This window comes from Dermacentor variabilis, chromosome 10 (assembly GCF_050947875.1).
Source record: "Dermacentor variabilis isolate Ectoservices chromosome 10, ASM5094787v1, whole genome shotgun sequence".
NCBI classification, from domain to species: Eukaryota; Metazoa; Arthropoda; class Arachnida; order Ixodida; family Ixodidae; genus Dermacentor; species Dermacentor variabilis.
The window spans coordinates 38604045-38631093 of record NC_134577.1 but is presented as its reverse complement, the minus strand read 5'-3'; the positions used below and the strand labels follow the sequence as shown (position 1 = coordinate 38631093).

The 27049-nt window shown below is 44.1% G+C and overlaps 4 protein-coding genes across 9 annotated transcripts in view; 3 read left to right on the top strand and 1 right to left on the bottom strand.

Annotated features, from left to right (window-relative positions):
• Positions 1-5832, top strand: part of LOC142560344 (protein HGV2-like) — a 31534-nt gene extending 25702 nt beyond the window's left edge. For 5 of the 6 annotated variants that reach the window (XM_075672358.1, XM_075672357.1, XM_075672359.1 and 2 more), the window contains 2 exons: positions 514-639; positions 5392-5832. In XM_075672358.1, coding sequence (XP_075528473.1) covers positions 514-639; positions 5392-5457 — 192 coding nt within the window. In that variant the 3' untranslated portion in view covers positions 5458-5832. The remainder of the gene's footprint in view (positions 1-513; positions 640-5391) is intronic. The other variant, XM_075672355.1, reaches the window with a different exon arrangement.
• A 4489-nt stretch (positions 5833-10321) lies between these two features.
• LOC142560342 (target of EGR1 protein 1-like) lies at positions 10322-16427 on the bottom strand. Its single transcript, XM_075672351.1, has 7 exons — positions 16014-16427; positions 15885-15925; positions 15689-15805; positions 15422-15569; positions 14379-14644; positions 13365-13518; positions 10322-12476 (listed from the first exon to the last, which is right to left on the bottom strand). Exons 1-7 carry the CDS (start codon positions 16125-16127, stop codon positions 11994-11996), a joined length of 1323 nt encoding a protein of 440 aa, XP_075528466.1. The 5' UTR covers positions 16128-16427; the 3' UTR covers positions 10322-11993.
• Positions 16428-16623: 196 nt separating this feature from the next.
• On the top strand, positions 16624-19905 carry SMSr (Sphingomyelin synthase related). Its single transcript, XM_075672352.1, has one exon. It carries the CDS (start codon positions 16792-16794, stop codon positions 18100-18102), a length of 1311 nt encoding a protein of 436 aa, XP_075528467.1. The 5' UTR covers positions 16624-16791; the 3' UTR covers positions 18103-19905.
• A 4306-nt stretch (positions 19906-24211) lies between these two features.
• LOC142560341 (prolyl 3-hydroxylase 2-like) overlaps positions 24212-27049 on the top strand; it is a 35887-nt gene continuing 33049 nt past the window's right edge. Inside the window, exons 1-2 of the mRNA XM_075672350.1 lie at positions 24212-25222; positions 25982-26134. Coding sequence (XP_075528465.1) covers positions 24773-25222; positions 25982-26134 — 603 coding nt within the window. The 5' untranslated portion in view covers positions 24212-24772. The remainder of the gene's footprint in view (positions 25223-25981; positions 26135-27049) is intronic.

Genomic DNA, 27049 nt, shown 5'->3' with positions numbered 1-27049 from the left:
AAACGCAACACTGAGGCGTCACGCGCGGGCTGAGAGTATGTCAGGACAGTTGAGGTTGACATAAGAGCTGTTGAGAAAGAATCTAAATTGTGACAAAGTTCCGGTCTCATGCCACTAAGCTTGCTATCAATTGGTAGAAATTCAAAAATATTCGCTTCTGTATGCATCTTCTTTTTATTCGTATTTGAGAATATCCGACTTGATTTGCAATTTTTTTTCGAAGACATCTTATTTGTTGCGCAGAGCTAAGGCTGCTGCTGCTGCTATTACCATTTCACTCATTTGCACTATTGCCTGGTGCTTCATAACATTGGCTGTTTTTGTGCCTCAACATCCTCGCCTAACTGCTTCTGCATGGGAACTGCTACGTCACTCTGTTTTGAGTCTTGAGCATGGCTAAATTTTAGTTACTGCTAATCGTGGAAGCATGTTCTGTAGAGCACGCTGCATCTGCACCATCCAAAGCCTTCTTGCATGTCAAAGTGAGGAAGGTTGTTTTCTCGGACAAAACAGCCGGACGCATTGCAGAGAACAAGTGACGAAGGCGGCTCTGCGGGAAGCTCCGCTGCCACGCCCAAGAAGATCAAGCCTGAGGCCGTCGACACCAATGGCGAATCTTCCAGCAAACCCCTGGCCTCGGTGAGTTTAGGTTAGCTTCATTGCACTAGAGCAATGTTATGCAGTAAAGCATGTGCAAAATGTTTCGGTGAACAGGACATAGTATGCATTCGTTGAATATACAAGCATGCAGGACAGCTGTTTCTGACTGTACCCACCTGCTTTGCAAAAAAGAAACCAACTGTGTGAGCACCGTCGTAGCCTCCCTTCCCCATTCCCAGGTACATTTCAGCAATTCTCCGGAATTTTGAGGTCCCTAGGTTGACAGGTACCGTATTTACCCGCGTATAACCCGCCCCTGCGTATAACCCGCACCCCTAACTTTGAACTCGGCGGAAAAAAAAAAAAAAACTCGCGTATAACCCGCACGTTTACCTGAAAAAAAAAATGAGCGCTAGAAAGATGCAACTCACACTCAGTGATCATTTCGTTTTCAGAACATTTATTCAAACGACCGCCACCACGTCACTGGTTATCCGATTCTTAATCGTCGCCGCTCTCACTACTGCCATCCAAGGCTTCATCGCCACTCTCAAAGACGTAGTCGTCCTCGGAACCATCCAGACTATTACTGATCGCACATTTTTTAAAGCTTTTGCGCACCAAATCGGCCGGTATCGCTTTCCACGCATCCACGATCCACTGGCACAGCAATGGAATATCAGGCCTTCGCACGCGTCCCGTCGGTGTGAGGGCGTAAATGCCGTCGGCCATCAACTGGGCATACAGCCGCTTCACGTGTGCCTTGAACGGCTTGTTCAGGCACACGTCGAGTGGCTGTAGCATGGACGTCATGCCGCCAGGTATTATGACGAGGTCGGTGCTGGTCTCGGCAAGGCGAGCCTTCACCGCATCAGTGCAGTGGCCTCTGAAGGAATCTAGTACGAGCATCGACCGGCGTGCCAGCAAGGCACCTGGTCTTCGCTCCCAGATTACTCGAAGCCAGTCACCGACTCGGCCACTGTTCAACCACGAATTTTCTTCCGCACGCACAACGATTCCTGGGGGCAGTGTTACCGCAGTGGAATGCCAGGTGGCGTCTTGCGTTTGAAAATGACATACGGGCGCAGTTTCGTGCCGTCAGCCAAAGCGCATAGCATGACTGTGCAGCGCAGCTTGGCATTTCCGCCGGTCAGCACGCTGACTGATTTGGAGCCCTTTTTTTCCATGGTCGTGTCCATCGGCATCTCAAAGTACACAGGTGTTTGATCAGCATTTCCCACCTGAGACAGCAAATAGCTGTGCTCCTTCCGAAGTGCGATCACATATCGTTGAAAGTTCAACAACTTTTCCTCGTAGGCTTCAGGAAGCCACTGGCACATGGTTGTTCGCCGCCGCATAGAAAATCCATGTCTTCGCATGAAGCGCTGAAGCCATCCACGGCTTGCACGAAACTCACGTGGAATGTTCAATTCCCGGGCCAACTTCAGGGCTTCCATTTGCGCCATCTCAGTCGAAACAGCGTGGCCACGACTTCTCTGCTCCTCAATGAACTTCGCAAGCTGCGTCTCGAGGTGGGGGTACGCGCCAGTCTTCGGACCCCGAAACGCTCGCCTGTTCCGGTTCGTTGCTTCGAGACTCTCTTTTTTCTTCCTCCAGTCGCGAATGCACGACTCGTCGACGTCATGCTGTCTTGCAGTAGCTCTGTTGCCGATTTCTTCGGCAGCGGCTATAATCTTTAGCTTCTCTTTCGCTGTGAAACACTGCCGTCGAGTCGCACTCATGATGCCAAAACAAAGCAGGCAAACAGTGCAAACTGGGGTAAGTACACTAAACAGCGCCTAACGCGAGGCTCAACAATGCTGGCCTTTCGTTGGCCCTTCATCGGCTTGACAAGCGTCGATGACGATGGGGATGGCGGACTACACGGGGAGGCCGCCGCACATTGCGGTGAAACCGACCCCCCCCCCCCCTCCCAAGGAAAAAATTCGCAGATAACCCGCCCCCCCACTTTTTAAACGCGTTTTTTCACATTTTGGTGCGGGTTATACGCGAATAAATACGGTATGTAACTGTGGAATTAAAGAAAAATGGGTTTTGGAAAACCATTGAAGCCAGGTAAAACTGGAAGAGCCCATTCACTGCCAATTATTATGCATATGCGCAAGTGAAGCGGGACTACCGAAACCGCAGCATCGCGCAACGCGATTAAGTTCATCCGACCTCATAACGAGCCGGCCATTGTTCCGTTATGACGCAGCAGCGCCAGGTTTCCTTGCCGGTGGCCGGGCAGCCGTGAAATGGTTGAATGTCTGCAACGCCAGATTCTCTCCTAATCTTGGCACAAAATGAGTCGTGAGCAAAAGGATATATAGCTCTTTTTCTGTGAATTTGCATATTTGCAAATTTCACTGCGCCTCTTCGAAAAAAAGGTTTTGCACTCACTGCTGCACTGTTCTTGCTCAAGTTTTGCTGACAGATCGCATTTTGCAGTCTATGTTGTTTAGTATAACACCACAGTTAATTGCCTGGTTTTTAACAAGAAAGTATGAATTCGCCTTCACTTATGGGGATGCGAGCTGCTGTAGCAACGGCGTTAGCATAAACTTGTCGCCGCTTGCTGGCAGCTGCAGAAAGCAGTCGGTCAGGGAGGTTTGTGAATATTTCATTAAGCTTCATAAATGTTTCTGCTTGACTGTGGCACAGACCAATGTTGTGGCTATATAGAGCGTTCCTGTACACAGTCAGTTCATTTAGAGCAGTCTGCTTGCTTGAACTGAACATACTGAATAACATTCCCAGGTGTCTTTAACTAATGCCTAAGAGCAGCCAATGGCAAGTGCGCTTTAGCCTGCGGAATTTAAACGCGCTGCTCCGGCCAATCAGCGCTCCACATCACATTGCGGGAAAACGCCAATAGCAACTCAACCGCACCGACGATGCCATTTTGCAAGGCGGCAAAATAGAGACGAATTCACGGTCAAAACGACACCAAGATGGCACGGGCAGGCCGCATGGGCCGGGAATGGCGCGCGCGCGAAGTTTGACTTACTTTCGGAATTTGCGCGTGTTTTGTTGGCCACAGTGGCCTCAAAAGTAGCATTTTTTGGGGGTACTTTACGGTTGAATTAGGTGCTGACAGAACAGGTAGTTTTATGAGACATACAACCCAAAAATATGGTTTCTCAAAAATCGACTTTATTGCAATGTTTTGGTTTTCGTAGGCCGCCCCCCCCCCTTAATCTACCCGAATTGATAATCCTCCTTAATACATCTTAAACCAATCATTGATCAACTGTGAATTAACTTTGCTAATCATTAATCACCGCTCGTCTCTTACACAAGAAGGGACATGCTTTGGTTCGCTTCTGGCCTTAAACCGCGTGATATTTTCTGTACCTCACAACACGACCTTGAAACATGAACAGAATTCGAGCTTTCACCTTAACCATAAGATTAGTCCTGGATGTCAGTGTGCATTCCTTTGTTTTAGGTTGGTGTAGAGCACCTATATTTTTGCTTGTTGGACCGCTGTACAATCCTTGTGATGTGGCCTTTGCCACAATCACAATGAACATGTTGTGAAGTGTCTTTTTCTCATTTTTTCAAGATGTTTTTGATGTTCTCGCAGTTCTGTAGTGATGATATCTCTGGTTCTATTTTTCTATTGTAATAATTATTTTCTTTGTCAGAAAGGTAGAGAGTTAGAGAGCGCTCGCTGTAGGCTCATAATATAAATATTACAGAATTTTCCGAAAGGTAATAAGTTGCTATTTTCCTGGTGTTTCTCATTGGGGTTCCCTTAAACACCTTGTTGGCCATGATAGTAATACCGTATTTATTCAAATATATGTAAACCATTCTTTTCAGAAATATTACCTGTAATTAGCAGTCGGCTTATATTCGTAACTACAAAGTCCTAACCTATATTTGTGATCAAAGCTGGCAGAAGTACCGAGCTAATGAAGTTCTAATGTGGAACAGAGCTGCCGCCGGAGCCGCGAGGGATTCTCAATTCTAGTGCGCACCCATACAGTACAGTAATAACTAATTTAACAAGCATGGTGTGACATGCACAAGCAAACATGAACACATCTCACTCGATGACTGTGGAAACTCGCTGTCGTAACACTCTAGTGAGGGAGCGCGGCACCACCTGCGCTTGGCCCAGCGCAGATCGCTTTCAAGGTGGGGCCGAGGCGATCATATCGCTCAAGTGGATCGTCGTGTACACGTCCTGTTTCGATCCGCTGTGTTGCTTTCCTTGTGAAGACCACCTCCTTCGGTTTGCGCCCATCTCACATGCAAGTTTCGGGTACTCTGAATGCCCATGATGCAGCCCGATTTCCGTCAGTCTCGCCACACACGATCACTTTCCCTTTAAATGTGGCGTCATGGTGAACTCATCACTTCATGCTGATAAAGAAAAAGCAGAAAATAGGAAGGCAGAGGGTGGACTAATGCCTGAGCACACATACTGCAGCGCATGGAGGAAGCTGAGGCAGCTAGGCTCGAAGCATGTGTGAGGCAGCCAACGTTAAATGCACCGTTTCTAATGGGTCTACCTGTAGTCGAGCAATTCTTTTTTATTTCTCGGAGAGCACAACATATATGGGTCGACCTGTATTCGTGCTCAACAATTGTTCAAGTAAATACGGTATTTTGGCAGCCAGCACAGCAGGCAATTGTGTATTACCTTCTGCTGGGCAATTTCGGAGGAATATTTAGGGTAATAGTGCATTGGGGGTGAAAGCTAGGGCGGCACTTTTCTGAAGTGTTTGCTACCATTGCACCAGTTACTAATCAGTGAAATTGTGTTTTACTTGGTTTCAGGAAATCCCGAAGGCAAACGACTGTGAAAAACCTGCCACGTCTCCTTTAAAGTCTGTGGCATCTTAGTGGATTGTGGATTTTAACGGCACATGCGCTGGAGACTGTATGCCCGCTTATCGCAGCGAGCAGTGCATGTGGAAACACGCCCTTCACAATATTTACTGCCTTGACCAGCATGTCTGGGCAGTTGTCAAAACCTTCACATCTGTCCGAGCAGCCGTTAACGTATTTTTATTAAGTGTGCGTTCCAGTGTACCATTTCATACTGTATAAAAGTACCATTGGCTGCATTGTATTTAAAAGTCAAACATATATTTCTGCGCGTGGTGTGTTTGCTTGATTGTTACTAATAAAAAAAGATGTCCCTTTAATGTAAAAACTGTGTGCTGCTTGTTATATAAATTTGTAGTTTCTGCTTATAAATCGGCATTATGCAGCAGTCTTGGTTTCTATTTTCTTAGCCCCACGAAGCCTATGGATGATTTTTGGTGCTGAATTTGTTGCCTAAACACTTGTGCAGGAAACCTAATGTAGAATCCATACCAGCATTTTTCACATGCTGGAGAGAGTTCTCAGTTGTCTTTGGTTCAGCAAATCTATGGCAAATTATTACCATATAATAAATTTTTACTCGATTATAATTTCACTGTTTCCTTCATACCAATATACACTCCGTGGCCAGAAATAAATGTGAAAAAGCTTTAATTTTCTTTGACGTGAAATTGTGTTTGGGCTGTGGTGTTACTTGCAAGCAGTGCTCTTATATAACAAGACAGCCACCAGGGGTGCAGAGAACTTGTCAACTCTTTCCAATTTGCCTGAAAGTCTCTTGAATTTACACAACTCCTCCCGATTGTATGAACATAACTCAATATTTCTCGAATCTTTAAGTGCCGGCAGAAAAATCCAAAAGTGCGTTCAGAAAATTAATTTTTTATTGAACATCTGGATAGCAATTTTTTGCAGATTTGAAATTACATAGCTGTAGTAAATTCACAAATTGCATCTAAAAATATACAAATGCACAATGAGGAGGCACTGGCAGAAGGTTCCCTTCATGTAACTTTGTTCATTGCCCTGCTGTATTAAAACTATTGCAATAGTAGACATCTAAGTCGCTCAATGTGTCTAAGCACTGAAAACACTGCCAATCATTGTCTCTGCGTTTATGCAGATGTAAATAATCTTCGGAGCTTGTCGACTCAATCAAATGAAAGTCTCGGTAAATGCAGAAGTGCACAATTGGCAGCTGCAATTTGTAATACCTCCACTGGACGAACGGAGCCTGTAGGCTCCTTAGTGGGCCAAGGAGGAAACCTTAGTAGGATGTCCAAATGGATTGCACCAGCTCGACCTACTACTGGCTGCCTAGAAGGCAGCCAAACACGAGGGCAAGACACATAACACTTCGTGCGCCACGGTGCTTAAGGGCACTTCAACTCTGTTTATGAAAATATACTCTGTGCGTGCCTGCGAACTCTGGATTGTTACAGCATCGGGTGTCAACCATGTTGTTTGGCCGAGGAGAGTATCTCCAGATAACTTTCCTACTTCACGGTTCACTGCTTCATCATTCATGCTGATTATGTGATTATTTATTATTTGTGATGGTTGTGTGCGTGGAGAGTGAGTACACAGTGATATTCAGTAAACGTAGGTAGGCTATTCAAATAAACAGTGTGTCGTGTTTGTCTCTTTATGTTTAAGGCATGAGCGCTATTGTTTCATTCCTTCTGTTTTTCATTGATTTCGCTGGGCTTGTGGGCTCTTTTGTTATCATGGGACAATGACAATTTTTGAGGGGTTTAAGAACAAAATTTTGTCTACTGCATATGATAGATTATGGAATATAGAAATCGAGTTAGTGTTTTCAAATACATAGGTTTCAAAACGAAAACTTTCCTCGATAAAAATTTCTCAAGCCAACAATTTTGTGGCAGATTAAAAAGGCAAACAACTGAAGTGAAGGCAAACAACTGCTGCATATGTGGTAATGAATCTGGTAATGAGCTGAGGGACCAGACTTGCATGACGTAACAAGCTGTAGTGTCATGTAAATGTGTGGCGCTTTAGCTAGACCTCAACGACACATGCGATCACCCAACACTCTACCTAACGGTTTTTTTTTCTTTCGTTTCTTCATTCACACTCGGCCATTGCATCTTTGCTTGCTTACACGGGTATAAGCCAAACTGATATTTTTTGCATCACTGGACGAGACACCGCTTTTTTAGACTGAGCCATTATACATTGTGTAGGATGAAAGTGAACAATTGTGCATAGTATGTATGCGTGTGTGTATGCATGTATATGTTTTCATGTGTTTTTCGATGATTGTCAATTCCATTTGCTCCATTCCCAGCAGAAGGTTGCTGGTCTGCATGGGACAACCTCCTATCTGTCCTTCGTTTCCTCCTTTTTAGGGGCTTTTTTTTTTTTTTTTTTTTTCAAAATGTAGGAACTTTTTTTGTGAATGCAAACAATTCTGCAAACTAACAAAGGAAGCCATCACTGCACACTGGTGAATTTCATTAGACATTTTGACGTTGCATGTTTCAACACTGTACATGCACTGTATTGTAAAATTTGCCTCGTGAACCTCGACTGTCTAAATCACCATCCTTTCTTTTCAGCACTACGAAGATGCCCTTTTAAAATAGGTGACTGGCAACGGTAAAAAAAGGTTAACATTCAAAACTTCGTTCAATGGGCCGCTTGCGCCATCTGGTGTTAACAGCCAACACAGCAACACATGAACTCAAATTGTCTCAAGGGCTGCATGAATTATGAAACAGTGCCGGTCAAGTTGGGCTTGTCATTCATCTTTTGCAAGTTTGCGCTTCGCGAGCTCGGCTTGTCTTCTGTCCTGAATAGGCCAAGATGGGCAGAGGGTTAGTGCCCCCCTCCCACTCCTTGTGCATACTTATGGTTACCGTTCATTAAGAAACATTGCTGACATCCTCAGTGACCATGAAGTCGCATTTGTGACAAGTTTGTTTTATTCCATGGTGGCCAAAGGTTGCACGAGTTCAGCATGCAAAACATCAAGGATCAGCTTAGGCTGAAAACTAGCGAGAGCTGTGGGGGTGCACTCTGCGCATTTTATTGTGCTCACTAGATTGCGTAGCTCAAAGTACCAACATTAAAACTGTCGAACTGCCAACACATAAGTGCTAACCGCATCGCAAGCATGCTTGATCAAAGGAATGACTAGTTCCACCTCTTTATGTGATTAGAGCTTCTTAAAGTTGCGTGAAGGATTCCCTTTGTACATGTTGCATTCTTTTTGTTGGTTCATGCTGTATGTAAAAATCACACGGTGGATCTTGGCTTCAGTTTTTTTTTTTTTTCTACTTTCAAGCAGCCTGCTATTTTAAAGATCACCGAAGGTGGGGGGAAAAAAAAAACGTGGTAAAGTTGCCATACTCAAAATGTCTTGCTAACGAGTGGGAACAAACCTTTCCGTGTTTTCCACCAATGTCTACGGAAACTTAAACATATGCACATTTATTTTAACTACCGTGTGTGATGTGATAGTGGTCTTGCAATGGCAGTGTTTCCCTTATTTGGACCGTTTCGGAGATCCCTCGTATCTTGGCTTGATTTGAAGTGACAGTGTGCTTATTGGATCGATTCTATGCAGTCACTCCTAACCTTGATCTATCTTGAAGGGTTTGTAGAGAACGCTTTCATTGGTGGTATGTTGCAAAAGGCAGGTACAACCTACCAGTCATGACCAGCAATTATAACCCCACTGTCTTAAGCATACTTGCTAGTCTGTGAACTTCCTTATTTGTAAAAATTCTCTGGACCCGACACCAAGAGGGAAAAGAAAGTACATGGCATACATTTTTTTTAAAGCTTGCCCACAGCACATGCCTTTTATGGGATATGTATACACACTTTATTAATGCTGATTTACTGTTAGATGCAGCACACAAGCAGCAGCAAATTTGGAACAACCTAAACTTTACAAGCTTTGCTTTCTTTTTTAAGTCTCAGTGACATTTATTTGTTGCTGATTTCACCTGCTTTGGGAACTTCTTTGTAAACTTGCTCAAAGAAAGGTACTTGCCTTTGTGTCCTTTCACCACCCAAAGACTCCAACATGAAGTTCTGACATTGCTGAGCGAATCCTTTTCAGAAAATTTATTTTTTCGCAAAACAAGGCCAAATTCGTAAACCTTACGAAGAATTCAGGAGAGTTGGCAGGCATGCACCTGGGGCAAAATCAATAATTTACAGGATTTGGTCAAGAACATGCACAAGATTATACAAATGGGAGAAACACCAGTTTTGGTATGTGTAGTGATGTGTTGAATTGGGCTGATTGCCATATGTCTAACTTCAACGTAGCAGCGTTAAAAGACTGGACAAACGCGGTGATGACTAACAATTTTTATTGCATGTCTAAACAGTGCTGTGTTCTTGTCATTGTCCTGTCTTTAGTATTACCTTCAAGCTATAGCATGTGTAATATTTGTGCAAAACTTTCAAAATGGACACAAACTATGTAAAGTTCTACTGCCTAACCTAAATGCCACGTAGTTATGTGGAACTCTTTGCAGTGTTAAGCAAGACCTTCAGCTGTGTAACATGATGCTGGCTAGGTTTAACCCCTTCGCTTCGGCCCGTGTGGCACTCAGCCCCGCCTGGCGTTCCATGCAAGAAAATTGCTCTAAAATCTGTGACAGGCATTGCACTTGCTAAATATCTGATTTATGTTCTGAAAAGGCTTCCGTGTCGGATGCAGTAAAAAACTAGAAAGTGAGCTTAATAAAAGTTTAAAACAAGCAGGAATGTGGAGTTCACTTTTGGGTATTTTTGCACTCTGAACTATTGGGCTTTTGAACTTGGCCCTTGAAAACTAAGCACAGCATTGGATCTTTCTGCTTTACAGTTTTCAGTAGTATGTGCTGAAAAAAAATGAGCTCTCTGAAGCCTGTACGCTTTTTTTTTTTTCCCTAGCCTGGTAGTCTTTTTGCAACAGCTACAACAGAGTGCAGTTTGACGAGCAGGAATCTTTCCATTATTCTACAAAGAACTCCTGCTGAAATTGTAGACAAATATGTTCACATCTATTGTGCAATACCCAAACTAGAACATAGCCTGCAATGTGCTGCCATCTATGAAAAATAGCCAGAAACAGCCAGTCATTGAGCAGCTGGTGAATAGCTGGCTGTAGAAGCGAGTGGGTTAAACAAGCATCAAGACCAATGATTCCGCTTCCTCATGTCAGAGCACCTAAGCTGCCATCACTAGCATGAAGTGGCACAGTACCTCTGCCAGTAAGTGCAGCTGTGAACTTGTAGGTTATAGTTGGCAACAATGTGCTAAGCAGTAAATTATCGGTCCAAAACAACTGTAATGAATTACAAGCCATGAATTGAATCTATGTAGGTGTATTAGCTAAGTGCCTTTGCTAGTGATCACACATATGCTTGTGATCCATGTTGCTATCTTCACTGTTAGGCATTGTGGCAGGATTGTGCGCCTGAAGTGCAGGGCGGCCCAACATGAAAGGGAACACTTAATGATTAAGAAACTATTGCATGTACATGCAAGTTCAAACATTGCTTGCTAATACTTCCAGAGTGACTATTGTTTTGAATGATTAAGTGCAACAGCACATTTCCTCTTGAGCAAAAACAATGAGAATGGATGGTCTTGAACGCAGTTTGGGTCCTTTCATCAATTCCCTATGTACAAGGGGTAATGATGGTGAGTGACGGATGAACCGTGCCTTCTGTTAATTCTCAGCGGTGGCTCACTCTGCAAACAAAGGTGAAGCGGTTTCTTGGTAGCCGTTTAATTCGCGTCCCACTATAATCACCTGCTCGTATGAATGCTTATGCTGGGAGCATGACCCTGGCATGTGTGCCGTTTTCTCCTGGACCTGTGCTCGCAGAACTTGTTTCATACAACACTGCTTTGTCATTGGCCAGCATTTGCGTGCCCATCACTCGTGACAGCAGCCAATTGCAGAAGTACAGAAAGCATATGGGGCTGCTTCCAACTAAGTGCTCTTTGCTTGATCCTCCAAAATGTCAAGTTGCAATACACTCCCTCTGGCTGTCTATCTAGGTCCAAGCATTTCTTTGAACCTATTTAACAAATTTGCAGATGAAGTTTGTTAGTGATGGGTGGCCTTTTAGCCTTGGCATTAATCAGTCTGTATCACAATGAAGCAGCTGAAGGGGTGAAAATTTAGAACTGCACCACAGACTGCTTTACTTATAAAATGTGGCATTGCGGACGTGCTGCTTAGCAAACTAACAGAAGCTGCACATCTGTTTCACCAATGTGTTTTTAACAATTATACATTTTAACATTTTAATTATACATTTTAACTTTATACAAAGAGCAACATGCTCAACAAAGGACTGACATCCCTATCAATATCCAGCCTTGTGTATGCATCGATGAACAGGTGCCTGTAGTGTTGATAATTTCAATGAACAGCCACACAAAGAATCTGTATTAGTGCTCACGTTTTGGCATACCTGGCTGCATTGGTAGCAATTTCACCTCTGGTGAAGATTATCATGGCACAGAAAAGGAAACGAAAAACAAATCAACACAGATTAACAACACAGAAGTAACTACTTATCACCAAAGAGAGCCTTAAACTTTTCGACATGCTTAGCACTGTGCTTGGTAAAGTTTGATTCTCTTATGAGCAAGGGTACTGTCTTCCCGCTGAGACACAGCCTGTTGACTAGCTCATTGAGGCCCAACTCTTCTGCGTCAAGATTTCCTGAGGGACGATGCTTTGCGTATGACAGCACAAACGTTGCGAAGGCGTATCCAGTCATGAATGCGTCAAAGCCCGCCCTGTGTAGCCCTGTTGTGAATTTGCGCTCTCTGTTTGAGACTTCTTCAGGAGAGTCGATGTCTGCCTCATCCTCTTCCATGGCAGTCAGGTCCATGGTCGAGTGCTCCGAGTCGGAAGCATTGGTGGGGTCCCGGGGCGATGACCCTTTAACTCGGTTACGTCTGCGGCGTTTGGATGCTTGGGCGTCGAGGATGTCGTCAACGTTGTGCGAGGCGCAGCATTGGTCGCCCTTGCCGCACCAACCATACCGCTGCAAAGGTGGTAAAAAATAAAGAATGCAGCAAGTGTTTTTACAGTTTGCAGTAAAGCAGATGCAAAGAAGACATTAATAGTAGTCCATAATTAGTCATTGTCTTTTGTGGCAGGTTAAATGCCTTTCCCAGAGATCTCCAATTATATAACCTGCATCAACCTAACCCACTTTATGTGTGAGATTTTTGTTTTCTCCTTGAATTCTTTAACCCACTTTATGTGTGACATTTTTTTTTCGTCTTCTTGAATTCTTTGTAATCTTAAGAGGACAATAAAGTGATAGATTAGTGTTTAAGGATCTGTAAGGCGTTAATATTATTGCAAACAGACCCTTAAAAATAGAGAAATTGAATATTTACTTTTTTCTGTTACTTCTGGATCACCCTGCACTTTTCTTTTTTAAATTGGTAAGCTGCCTGCCCCTTGCGATTTGGGGGTGTGTGTCAAATGCGCTTGAATCACTTTTCAGTCACCTGCAGATTTTCTTCTCACAATCTAGTTTTTTTGCAAATACTACGGCACCTTCACATACTGTGAAGGAGCGTGGTTATCAGTGGCAAGTTGGTTAATTTTATAACTTTGAAATGGAATAGTGAAAGTTGGTTATTATTGAGCCAAACTAGTCACTGCAACAATGTTATACCAGCGCTGGGCTGCTGTGTTATGTCGACAATCTCTGTAACACCAGCCAGCGTGTATAAGGCAAAATTCCCTCGGGTGTTTTAAGTTTTGCACACCCAAGCTTTGTGTACCCAAAGCTCCACACCCTGCTTACTTTCTCTTGTATGCCTGGCAGTTTGTGTCTTCTAGCTTTGGGTGCATAACATGAAACTCCCTTTTTTTTTTGTCCAAATATAGAAATGACATCCTCAGTCTTGCAACTCACAGCGAAGTTTTTGCAGATGTCTGCAGACATCTTCGCCGGCTCCTGTCTCAGTGCACAATCCCCGTGGTCAATTGAGTATTCCTGGTTGTACTGAAGAAACTGGATGCTGACGAACTGTCGACCCTTTGCCTCCTTGCAAGCATTATCTCTTTGCCTGCGCAGAAGTTGCAAATGATAGCTGAAGATCGCAACACTCGGACAAGTGAGTTTAATTCCCACAAAGCCCAAACACCATTCTACACAAAAGAAAAAAACTTTCTTCGCCTTTATTTCTGACCACGGAGAGTACATTATTATAAAAAAAACAGTGATTTATGTTATCATTAATTTAGTAATTAATTAATTAGTGATTGGTTTTCTGAGTTATTCGCAACTGAAACTCTGCTTTCACGTGTCAAAAACCCTAGAATGAATTTTGCATTAGATTTCCTGTGCTTAAATCAGAATTTTGAGGTAACGAATTCAGGGCATCAAGAATGATATGTATGTGGAGTTCAGTTGATGCTGCTGAGGTGACGGGCTTGCATAACAAATTCTTGCCATACAAGATGAAAGGGGGCTAACTAAGGGGCCTGATTTTTTATTAATCGAGAAGACAACAAAGAACGACACCGAGTACAACACAGGGGAAATTGCTTGTACTTACTAAGTGAATTAAAGAAACAATATATTAATGGCAATGAAAGTGGGTGAAAAAAAAACAACTTGCCGCAGGTGGGGAACGATACCATGTCTTGCAAAGACTCAGTTCGCAAAGACGGCAATGGTACATCAAGAGTGTTTACAATTACTGCTCAGTTAAAGGCAACATAGTCTCTTTGTTTGCATGTCATTAAGCTGCTTATAGCGGAATGCCCAAACACTTCACAGAATTGTGACCCCCCTTGACAGAAAAGGCTGCCATTTAATACAACATGTTTGCGACAACGGGAGTGGCCAGCCAAAATGTCTCCCTTTTACATCCAACTAAGTTATTTCTTGCCTAAGAAAAGAAAAAGAAAGGGTATGAAGTACCTATTGCGGAAGACGTACTCCAGGTACGACGCTGGCAGAGAAGCCTTGGCTTCTGCAATATACTTTGTGTCGTACACACGACCGGGGAACAAGTCGTTCAGGTCGGCTAAGAATGTCTGCAGAGACGGAGGCAATGCCAGGTACAAGCTATGGTACAGGAACACCGCGTCCATAAAACCATTGTGGAGGACAATTGGCTTCTGATGCACAACCAGCATTGAGAAGAGCTTGCGGAGGGAATGCGCGTTGTCCTCTGGATGGTTGGGCTGCATTAGATGCAATAAGCATTGACACCACTATGCTGTCAATCATACGTGAGAAGAATTTATTTGTTTCCAACTAATTATCTGGTGTACTTAAAGAGCACAGCAGGCAGACTTAAATATGAGTTACAGCATGAAAGCAAAACATGGACAACATAAAGCATCTGTACAGCAACAAAATATGGGCTATGATAGACAAATGATCCACAAACATAGAGCTAACTAATGCATTCTTTCATTTCCAATTTCATCACCACATAGTTGGCATGATTTGTCCCTGTAAGCTTAGTTTGGGGCTTTTATTAACCAGATATGTAGTGATGCAACATCACACGCTTTTGAGTTATCGCCTGGCAGTGGTGGTATTGATGCTTTCCTGTGCATACAGCATTAACTATACATGTCTATACAAACAGGTTCAAAGCGCAGTAAAAACGCAGCACAATAAATGAAACCAGTGAAATAGTCTAATTTGCACAAACTTGCCAATGTTTTTTAATACATGACATTACCAGCAGCTAACCTTCGTATGTTCGAAGAGTAAAATGCTCAATAAAATGCAAGTATCATGCACAATTTTTTTGAGTGGCTCACTTCTTAATCTGGTTACGTTCTGTGGACATTCCCGTTTTGAACTGCTGTCGACGAGCAAAGGCGTGTGTTTGTGCTCTGAAAGTCTGATCCAATTAGGTGGCATTGGTGTTTGGAGATATCGAAAAAAAATTTTTTCTGTATTGTAAAATTGCTAGAGATGTAAGGGCACACAAGAAACAAACTTACACGATCATTGCCTCGGTAGTAGGAAACTCCGAGGGAGTATTGTCGGTTGAAGTCAAAGCCATGACTGATGAGAAACTGCAACGACGAGGGCTCCACGATGTAATTATCTTGACAGAGGATAAGTATGTTGAATGTCTGAACGGTGAATCTGCACAAGACATGCACGGTTGAAATTGCCTGTCAGCGGCTGGTCACGAAATTGCATCGTCGACAAGACTGTCTCTTTGTCGTTACTAACGCTCATATTTGCGAACGCATAGGTCTTACCTAAGTGGGCCAGTTTCCGCCGACCTGGCATCTTGCCGAAAACACGAAAGTCCCATGGATATAATGGCTCTCGTGTCAGCTACACGGGACATTGCAATGTACCTATCTTCCACGGACCTGTGCGAGAAAACGAAAACAGTATCGGCGCAAAGTGATCACTTATGTCAGTAGACGTAGCAGTCTAAAATAAACGTACTTGGCATTGATTTCTTTTCTCTTTCCAATGCCACTAAGTTCCTGTGGAGAGCACAAAGTTGTTAAAGCCGCAAGTCGTAATGAAATAGTACGAAGGAATTCAAATCTAAACGGACTTATGTCGCCTTACCAGATCTATAGCTACAAAGAGGGATGTCTTCACGGCGAGAACTAAGGAAGGCCATATGTCGGCGATGTTGTCTTTCGTAACGTCCACGACGGGAACGCTCGTTAACTCGCTCATCGTAAATCCCGCGCTTATTAACCTCAATCGCTAAGCGTTAAGAGCTTGCTACCACCGACGTCACCACTGAAGCATTCGCTCACTGACGTTCAAGAACGAAGCGCTCATGCTTGAGCATTCGTTTCCAAATGAAAATCCGGGGTCCCGAGCTTCAGCGAAATGTTTCGGTGCGTAAACGAAACGCGCACGTTTCCGCGCGTTTATCGCCGGCACTGCAGTGCACTGTAAGTGCGCTTCCCTGCATGCCACTTGCATGCGGGTAAGTCTCGTATTTCGTCGCCATTAGTTCTTCACTTGTCGGAACTCCTCATTCTTGTGAAATCGCAGCTCCGTTAGTTTTATTTACGACGAAGGCACCGACACAATTCGACCCGGATGCTCTACTTTCCGCCGGTGACCCCGCTTGTTTTTCTTGCTACGCATCTCTCTCCCTAATGGCCTTCGGCTCACTTCCGCTTCGTACCTCGTACCGCCGCTTGGTGTTGTTAGTGTTGTGTGTTGTTGCGGGGCCGCAAGGCGTGCAGGTAACCTGCCAGCTCCCTGCATCGCAGGTGAAGCGAAGCGACAAGTCGTGCGATGCGTCGCCGACGGACGGGCGACGTCGCTACCGCTCTGGCCCAGCCTTCGCACCTCTAACCGACGACAGCGCGAGTGGCGAGTCGCGATGGCGGCGGACAAGCCAGTACAAGAGTGGACAGTAGGCGAGGTCGGCGAGTGGCTTCACGACGTTGGCTTGGGCAGGTACGAAGCGACTTTCGACGAGCACCTGATTGACGGGCGCGCTCTGTTGACCATCTCGGAGTCAGACCTGCGGAAGCCGCCGCTCGAGATTCGGCTTCTGGGGGACATCAAGAACTTGATGATCTGCATCCGAGAGCTGCAATGGCAGAACGTGGCCGCTGTCAGGCAGCTGCTGGGACCCGGCGAGCTGGTGCCCGCGTCGACGGCCGCGCAGACCATGAGCCGCCGAAATTCGACGCGCAAGAGGCGCGGTTCCTCGGACGGCACAGCGCCGTCGACCGACGTTTCCTTCGAGTACGACGACGATGAGAACACCGACGATGGCTACTCCGTCGGAACGGCCGCTGCGAACGGCGGCGCCTGCAAGCAGCGCCGTTTCAAGCCCGAGATCTGGAAGACGGTGGTGGGCATGCTCTACTTCCTCGCCGTCACCTGGATCACCGCCATCGTGATGGTCATTGTGCACGACCGGGTGCCCGACATGCAGACGTACCCGCCGCTTCCCGACATCTTCCTCGACAACGTGCCGCACATTCCCTGGGCCTTCGCCATGTGCGAGTTCACGGGCCTCGTCCTCTTCATCGTGTGGGTGTGCATCCTCGTATGCCACCGGCACCGCTTCATCCTCCTCCGGCGCATGTTCTCCCTGTTCGGGTCCGTGTTCCTGCTGCGCTGCATCACAATGCTCATCACCTCCCTCTCGGTGCCGGGAAAGCACCTCCAGTGCAAGGCCCGCCACGTCGGCGACTTCTCGGAGAAGATAAGCCAGGCCTTCGTCATATGGCAAGGAGGCGGCATGCTGATCCAAGGAGTGCGCACCTGCGGGGACTACATGTTCAGCGGACACACCACTGTGCTCACGCTTCTCAATTTCTTCATCACCGAGTACACGCCGCGCTCCTATTACTTCCTGCACACGACTTCCTGGGTACTCAATCTCTTCGGTATCTTCTTCATCCTGGCGGCGCATGAACACTACTCCATAGACGTGTTCATCGCCTTCTACATTTCCACCAGGCTCTTCCTCTATTACCACACCCTGGCGAACAATAGGGCGCTGATGCAGATGGACAGCAAGCGGACGCGAATATGGTTTCCACTTTTCTACTTTTTTGAGTCTGGTGTGGACGGCATTGTCCCCAACGAATACGACACGCCTTTTAGTTTGCTAAAGTGGTTCAAGCGCAAGGCAGCCAACATTGCTGTCAAGTTCAAATTCATCAAGACACTTTAGCACCATGAAGGTGGCATGTCAGCAGAAATTGCACCGAGATGCAACTGACATGGTCAGCTGTGGTATATTTTTCAAAATCCGTTGCTACAGGTCTTTGTGCACAGAATTTGTGAATCTTGTCGTGCAGGGCTGAGGCAACAATTCCCATACAGATATAAATTCCAAGTGCTTAACCAATCAAGCATGCCCTGCATACAAGCCTCTTGCATGAAACTCGTGCAGCAACGTTCCACTGCCCTTGGCATCATCAGTCTGTCTACACCTTTTTGCTACCTTACTAAGATTGCAAATTTCTGCGCCATGAACAGGTCTCAAGCTTGGTCTGCAACAGGCCATGTGGAACGCTCACTTTAATTACGCTGTTTATATTGGAGCACAGTATCTCCATAATGCTGCACGTTGTGCTGTGCTGTTCCACGTTTAAGTTTTTTGTGCACTCGAACATCTTGTACTGATGCGTCGAGTGTGACGAGTCCATGGTGATGCATCTGAACTTTCAGCCACACAACACCGGTTCCACGTTTTCTCAGTGCTTTGCCAGGTAACCAGTGCTTCAGCTTGCCAATGCCGCAAATTCCTCTTGCTTTGCTTTGCCGTTGCTCTCATGTATGTCCCGAGTCGCCTTTGTAAACATTCAGGAAGTCGTCCATGACGCCTTGGGGCATTGAAAGGGCATATAAATTTACACATTGCTTAGTAGCCATATGGCGTGCACATTTGCACATGACATCTCTGGCGCATCTTTATTTTGGTGAAATTATTCTCTCTGCTTTTGGTGCTTATCATGATGGCTGCGCACACGATTGTCATAACGGTTGAATGGCAAATACTGTGCCATCATCTTAATGCCTAGCTGCATCAGACTGCCAGAAATTGCGTATCTTTCGTGAAATGCATTGGCACATTGTCTGGCTCTAGTTAGCCTTTAGTGCACCATCATTGCGTAAGTTCTTGCCGAAAGAACATTGGCCAACAGTTAATGCTTAGGAATTCACCCTGCATGGCTGTAATCTCGAACACCATTGTAAGGCATGTCAATTCACATGCTCATGGGGTTGTGTAAAATGTTGCACCAGATATATCATGCGCAATACTGCATGCGCAATACTGCATGCTTCTTCTGAATCACTTGCACGGTGCCCCTGCAAGCGTCTGCTCTTGTTTTTGCACTTGCGTGGGCGTCAAGCGTTTCCTGACACATTGAAGTTCAAAGCCGACTTCACATGTGTTTGCAGACCTTTGTTTGTACCACATCAATGTGCCTATTGCCTTGAGCATCGATAGAATGACAATGGCACGACCATTCTTGATGAGTGGGTGCCAGTTTTAGACTTCGTATGAAGCATTAACGAGAAGATTTGCACATGCCGAAATACCGTCACGTGCCCACGTAACTTTTCGTAGTGCCAAGCATAAAGAAGCTATGACACTTGTACTGCTGTTGACGCCGTGAATCATTGCTTTATTGTTGCTCTTGGAGGCACTCGTGACTCATACCTGTTGTTTATTGAAATAAGATGTTGTTGCACTTGAAACAGTGTTAAAGCAGGCGTAGCTTGACTGTGTGCCATGTTTGGCACCTACATTGAAATTATTATTTTTAATGACTTGTGCTCTCTTAACTCATGACCACAATGTGAGAAAGGGCGCAATTTAGATTAATAGTTTTCGAAGCCTGGCTGCATTCCGTTATTTTTTATATTATAGTACAGCTCCTTGAAGCTACTTTTGTTTAGTATGCACAGTTCATTTATAGATTTTGATCAGCTGATGGTTTTACTTTAGTTCACATTGATCGACACTGTATCTTGTATCTGCAATCCTTTGTCTTCCATATCTAATTCAAATATGGATCAGCATGCTGCTCTGTGCCTTTGCTTGTTCAGTACACTTTTCACTTGCTTGTAACTTGTGTTTTGTAAAAAAAAAAGGCATAGCCACTTAATTACTCAGTAGGCTTTGTCTTCATTATGCTTAAGCAGTCTTATTTTATGCATACTCTTAAAAAAAAGAAAGAAAGGACTTGCTTGGCAGGTGACTTCAATTCTCCTATTTAAATATATGTGGAATGCAGAAATACTCTCATTAGATCTTCGCTAAACTGTTTTGAGCAAACTATTGTATTAAAAATAGCAAGTTGGATTCTTCTGATGTTGGTGGAAGATTCTTAATTATGCCTTCAACTTTGTAAAATCAATGTTTTCAATCCTTTAATTAACAAATAAATATATAGGAGCACCAAATTTACTGTTTCATAACTCTGCAACAGGAACAGATACCAGTACTGTAAACTGTACCTGTTAACAAATATGTACTAGGTTGCAGTTTACTTTGAAAGTTAACTTATAATAGATGAAGCTCAAGGGAATTGTGATGTGTTTATTTACGGTGGAGATGTTGGGTTGCTAACTTTGTGGTTCAATTTATTGAACTATTTTCCCGATTTCTGGCTCCTGAAAAAATGATAATTATAAGGGCTGTATGAAGAACTCATTATGTGCAGTTGCTAAAGTTCCCCTTTCTAAATGCAGCAGGTTACATTCCGACTAGCTAAGATGTGACTGAATGAGAGTGTTTTTGCGTTTCACATGCATTTTTGTGAGGAGGGCCTCAGATAAATGATTCCTCTTAACAATCACTGCTGCCACATCTGTGTTACGATGTTATCATTCCCTGTCCCCAAGTGTACTAATTTCTACTCCATTTGTTATCACAAGGTATAAGTGCTGCCCAGTGCAGATCTTTTTTGTTCCTTTCCATGCATGTTGAATGTAGTTAATTAATGTTGTTTGGTGGCGTTTGTACGATACACAGCTAGGTGATTATGTCAATGTTCATAGCAGTCATTGAAACTCCTTGAGAAACCACAAGTCTTGTAAAGAGCTTGAAAAAAACAAAAATCTTCAAATTTTGTTTTCTGCTGAGCCAAGCAGATGTTTGGGCATCTTGCCACAAGGTTGGTGCCATCTCTTGTAAAAGTCAAGCTGCTGCAATTCTAGTAGCTCTGTGATGGCCGGCGGCGGTTTGCTTGCTAAGCCGTTTTCTTGAGCCTTTTCCCTTGACATGGAAAAAGAAGTTTGCTTGTTCTTGAAAACAGTATTTTGTTTTGACATAGCATTGCTTTGGTACTTGATTATGCCTTGTTTGAGACCTAAAAGTGCTAAAATACTGTTTTTCGTCCACAGAAACTGCTACTAACTTTGTAAAAGAACTTTTGCAGCCAGGGAGTTACACACATTGCAGCGATTAGTTGTTGCTTGTCTAGAGGACTAGCTTATCTATGTATGCCGCATTGAGTTGCCCACCACGAGTCAAAAACCAACAAACTTCACTCAGTTGGCTCTGTGTTGCGCCGCCATAGCAGCCTACCTCTAGAGACTCAGTATATATATATATAGTTTATTTAGTCCCTCATAGAGTGATAATTATAATTGTTGCTGTGATATCTGTTAAAGGTATTAATATGTTTACATATATTTTGTTCTGTATTATGGTTCTTGTCACTCACGGATCAATCTCAAAAGGTCGTGTATGTGTACTTCGACGAGGTGCTTGCACAAGAAAGCCCAAAGTTGGAAGCTACCGGCTATAAATTCCAAAAACCGCAAGTTGTAAATTTGAAAGCTTGCATGGTCTATGCAACATTTGTCCTTTTGTTAATTGCATAACAAGTCGCAATAACTTGCATTAAGCTTCTCCTATTTATGTAAGAACTGGTGGATAAGTTATTCAATAAACTAAGTTTACATGATAAAATTGGTTGAATGTTTCTTTTGTTTAACTGGCTGGCATGCTGTACTGGTACCACGCATGCAGTTGTAGTGTTCACTAAGCATCTCTGTTGCTGCCTGCACTGAATGTTTCATGAACAAGCTAACAAAGTATATGTGGCTATGTTGACTTAGCCAGTAGCTTGTCTGCATTCAAGCTTCACAAAGAGGGGGTGTTTTGCAAATCATTTTGTGTGTACAGTACAATACAGTACTTGCTGATTTGGTACAGAATACTTAAATTGAAACCACACATAATGTGTGGCGATGATGCCAAACAAAAAGTATACATTTTCTTGGGACTTGTAGGGCTGGCTCAGTGGCCATGGCATCCAGCTTTGAGCACGAGGTTCGGGTTTGCAACCTGGCCGTTCTTTGGGTGCACGTTAAACGACGCTGGACGCAATCCCGAAGCCCTGCACTATGGCGTCTCTTGTAACCCACTAGCTTCAGGAAGTGAAACACCACAATTAAAGAAATTTTCTGAGGGAGGAAGCAGTGGCACAGACTATTACAACCTAGGTGGCAAAAATGCACTTCTTGTTCTGTTTTCTGCTTGTCGCTGCTATTCCTATCACTCAAAAAAAAAAATTACACTTTTGCTGTCGGCCATCACTGCAGATGACATTTGCTTCTTGTTTATTGCAGCCTGAACAGGTAGGCGCTGCTCACACATGTGCTATTGGGCAAAATTGTATGCACAATTCTACATCTGTGCATAATTTGGTCACGAACAAGCCAGTAATTGGGCCACTGAAGCCGATTGTACTTGCATGCCTCATCATTGTACCATTCAGTGTCCAGCTGTGCTAGGTTTGTAGAAAATTGCCATTGCTTAGGCTGGTGGAGCAGTTGGGATTGAGCTGTTCAGTTTATGCTGTTGTAGCTTTTAATTGGTGCAAATGAGCCTTGAGTTCAATGGCAGGGGGGCAGGGACTATTGAGAATGTCTCCATCAGTATTTTTTGGAGTCCATTTTGACATAGGAGCAATATTTTCCAGTGGATATGCTGAAAAGTCTTGCTACTGGAGAGAGTACTATAAAGGCAGGTGATGCTGCAGGCAAAGTGCTAGAGCATCATTCATAGCTGTGATAGCGCTGCTGGAAAGAACCTGGAAGTCTGTGAAGCCGAAGAAAGTGCAGCTTCTTGCTCAGCTCTGCAGCCATGGCATTAATTCAACGCATATAGCGTGCCTGTACTCAACTTGTGCTCAATGAGAACTATATTCATAATTATCCAACCATGGACATCAGCATTGTATTAAGGGTGTGGATTAGTGAATAAGAATCAGATTTCATTACTGTCCTTAGTTGTAAACAATTGGGATAGGATTCAAGAGCTCTTTGCTAATGAATTCACATGGTCCAAGCTTCCTACTACCGAGAGCCATATTTTCATGGCATTGCAACATTTGATGTCGCCAGCCACAATGCAAGTGCTGGTGTTTTTAAACCAGTGCAACAGACAATTGTTCCCTAGCTTGCCTCACAATCAGAGTGTTGCAAAGGTTGAGGGTTGAGGTGCAATGGTTCATAGATGATAACAATGGTGTCATCCTTGAGCTCATAAAAGATGCTTTGTGTCGGACACACTGTCATTACTGAAGACCACGTAAAGGACCATGAGAATAAATGCCTAATGGGTTAAACAGTTATATTCACATTGAAACATTATATATTTGCAATATATAATGTCATATATATTTGACATAATATATATTTTGCAAGTTCGAACAGTTTAAGAATGTGAAGAACATAAAGAATATGAACCGTCATTCTAACACGGATATATTGATATAGCGAAATTGTCTTGCATGAAATTTGGATTCTGAATTTTAACAGAAGTGTAGTAGTGCGTACCATTAACAGCTTGTCCGTGATCTATATGAATTGGGTTCTAACTGGACTATTTCAAGCTACAAACATTGAATGGATGCTGTAATCGGAGATTACATTGGGTGGCAGTAGAATTTAGAATAGTTCCTGCCTGGTTTCTGCAAGACCGCCACTAGTAAAACATTCCCCCTTGTGCATTTGCTGCGCATCGTTGCAGAAAACAAAGCCGTTGCTAAGCACGTCCGCCATTTTTGTTAGAACAAGACACTTTCAATGCACTCGGTCGTTTGTGTTCGTTTGCACCGCGTTTACGGTATAAAATTAGCATGTAGTCATGCATATTAAAGAAATACTGCTATTATTTGCACCAAAACTAAGATTGCTTAAATGATTTGTGCTTAACTTAAGTTGTGGTTATCGTAGCGTAATTATAGTGTGTAAGTCGGCATGATTTGACGATGCATTGCGACGAGAAAGATGTGTTAAAAGCGACGCCCAGCCAAAGGTGCGGCGACATATATAGATTTCCGTCGTAGCCGCTTGCTCGGCGAAAAACAAAAGGGCTATTTGGCTTTTATTTTAGTCCCGAGCTCTTTTCTCCCGGACACCTCGCGTTCCCGGAGAAACAAACGGCCTTGCCCTTGTGAAAGACATTTTTCTTGGCGAACGTTCAAAGGGCGGGTCGGGTTGCCGATGGGATCGGGCGCGGTCGGCTCGGCTCGCGTGGGCGTTGCGCAGGACTTCACACCGAGGATCTAATCGCGCCCACAGCATCAAAGTCTTTCGAGTACCTTGCGAATCGCTCGGTTTTTTGTCGTAACGCCAAACCCGCGACGCACATCGCCGTCTAGCAGACGACACCCGCCCGCATCCTGGCGTAGCAGACGACGCGCTCACGCACGCATCCCGTCGGGCAACTGTCGCCCCCGCTCCGTCCGTTCCTCCCCGTGCGCCGCCGCTTCCCGTCGAAGGGGCAGGGGTAAAAAAAAATATAGGTCGATAATCGCCTTTGATTTCGGCCCTGCCCGGGTTGATCCGCCGAGTTCTCGCACCATGACCGCACCATGCGCTACGTGAGTCCGGTATTCCTTTGTCTCGTCGCCGCCGCCGCAGCAGCAGCTTTCGAAACCCGCGCTGCCGATGCCTCGCGCAGCGGCGGCGGTGACGGAATCGCGGATTACGAGAGTTCCTACCAGTCGGCCGTAGAGTCCTACCTGAGCGCACAGTGGACGCAATGCATCGCGAGGCTGAAAGACGCTCTCGCGGCGTACGAAAGGCACGTCGGCGTCGTGGTGGCCTGTCGGACAAAGTGCCGCGCCGAGAAAGCCGCGGATTGCCGCTCGACAGGGGCCGAGGGCGCGACGTTGAACTCCTTCTACGTAGCGAAGGCGGCCGAAGCCCGCTGCCTACGGAATTGCACAGGTGTTTGGCACGGAGTGTCGGTCTCGTACGCGACCCTCCGTGATTTCAGGGATCGGATGCCGTACTACTACCTTCAGCGGTGCTACTTCGAGGTATGCCCATGTGAATGGTTGCAAAACCTGTTTCAAAAGTGCGAAATATACCCGATACGTGGTTTTCGCCATGTATTTTCTTAACGATGTTTCGCTGAACGTGTACTATATATATCTACGCTCAACTTTGAGTGATTTTAATTGCGAATGTTGCGAATTGCGATTGTTCTGTAAATTATTTCGCAATAAAAAGCTAGCTTGAATAATTACATCTCGTAAATAATAATAATAATAATAATAATAATAATAATAAAAAGCCGGGGCTGAATGACTACATACTTGCTTAATTGGAGCTTTGTTGTGATGTGTTTATATAACGATGTAATCAATAATTTATTTAATGTGCCCAGGAACTAAGCTAAGGTCTGGGTGCTGGTGCACAGAAAACAAACAATAAAGGTAAAAATGGAAAACAACTACGACCAAAAGTTATGGGTTAAAAAGTGGAAGGAACAAAGAAGCACACAGACAAAAAACAAGAAAGAACGAATAAACAGCTAAGTAATAATAATAATAATAATTCACTTGGGCCACTGACAGATGCCATAGCGAAGGAAGAGTATTAAATGATATATAACTCCGACTGTAATTGGAACTAGTGTTGCATAGAAGAGTATGAGGAACGATATGTGAAGAACCTGTTGTTGTGGGTTGAGAGCTTACCCATGCCAGAAGAGTATGAGGAACGATATGTGAAGAACCTGTTGTTGTGGGTTGAGAGCTTACCCATGCCTTCCTTTCTGTGTGCTTTTTCTTCAGCTAGGTGATACAAAAGAGGCCGCATCCGCTGCCTACACTTTCTTGGAACACAATCCAGGTCACAGCCTTGTAAGCTTCCACCTAAGCCATTATTTGGAATTGTCTGGCCTTAGCAAAACAGATCTCGTCCCTCTTGAAGTCAAGGAGTACCAGGTAGACTGTTTTTTTTCTTGTCATGTATTTAGTAATTGCTTTCATGAATTTCATGGTCCTTTTAGGCTAAGTTAACACTTCATCTTCAAGCAGTATTGATACATATTTTGTATGTTTGTATAAATTGTAGAAATTTTACCACATGTTCCTTACTCATAATATCTCTACAGTTCACAAATATGAATGTTAGAAAACATGATATATTTCAATTTGATGCTAAAGCTGGTATTGAAATGCCTGACCAGGCATTATCGGCATCATTGTGACTTCATGATATGAGGCAAGCTTTACAGATGTTATGTAGCGATAAGGATTATAAAATAAATTTAAAACAAATTTTGCAAAGCTACCTTTCTGAGAAGCTCATGCAGATTTCCTTTGTAGTTGTGCGCTACTCTCATCTGCATAATTTTAAAGTGAAGCTTCGTGCACCTCGTTGCCATATTAACTGTTTCTGCGCTTTGAATTGTCAGCTAATTTGCCCTTGCCCCGCGATCTGTAAGCCTTCTGGCTAGCAAATGGTAGAGCGACCGCCTTGGAAAGCCAGCTGAGTTCGAACCCCAGACCAAGGCAAATTTTTCTTCAACTGCGAAGCTACCTTCCTAAGAAACCCATATGGGTTTCTTCTGTAGTTTCACCTACTTTCGTGTGGATAACAATTTATTCTTTCTGTGCATTTTATTAGCTTTGTTCCACCTTGCAGATTTCTGCAGAACGTATTTTCTATGTACAGTAAAAAGCAAAGGGGGACGCAACATTGAGAAAGGTATTAAAAATGTATAGTGAATAATTTAAACAATGTTTATGTTGAACAAGAATGGAGTACTGGGCAAATTGGAAGAGATTTATGATTTACAGTGCAAAAGAGATGGAAATGATAGAGCAGTAGGGATGACATGGTGTGCCGATTCTTTC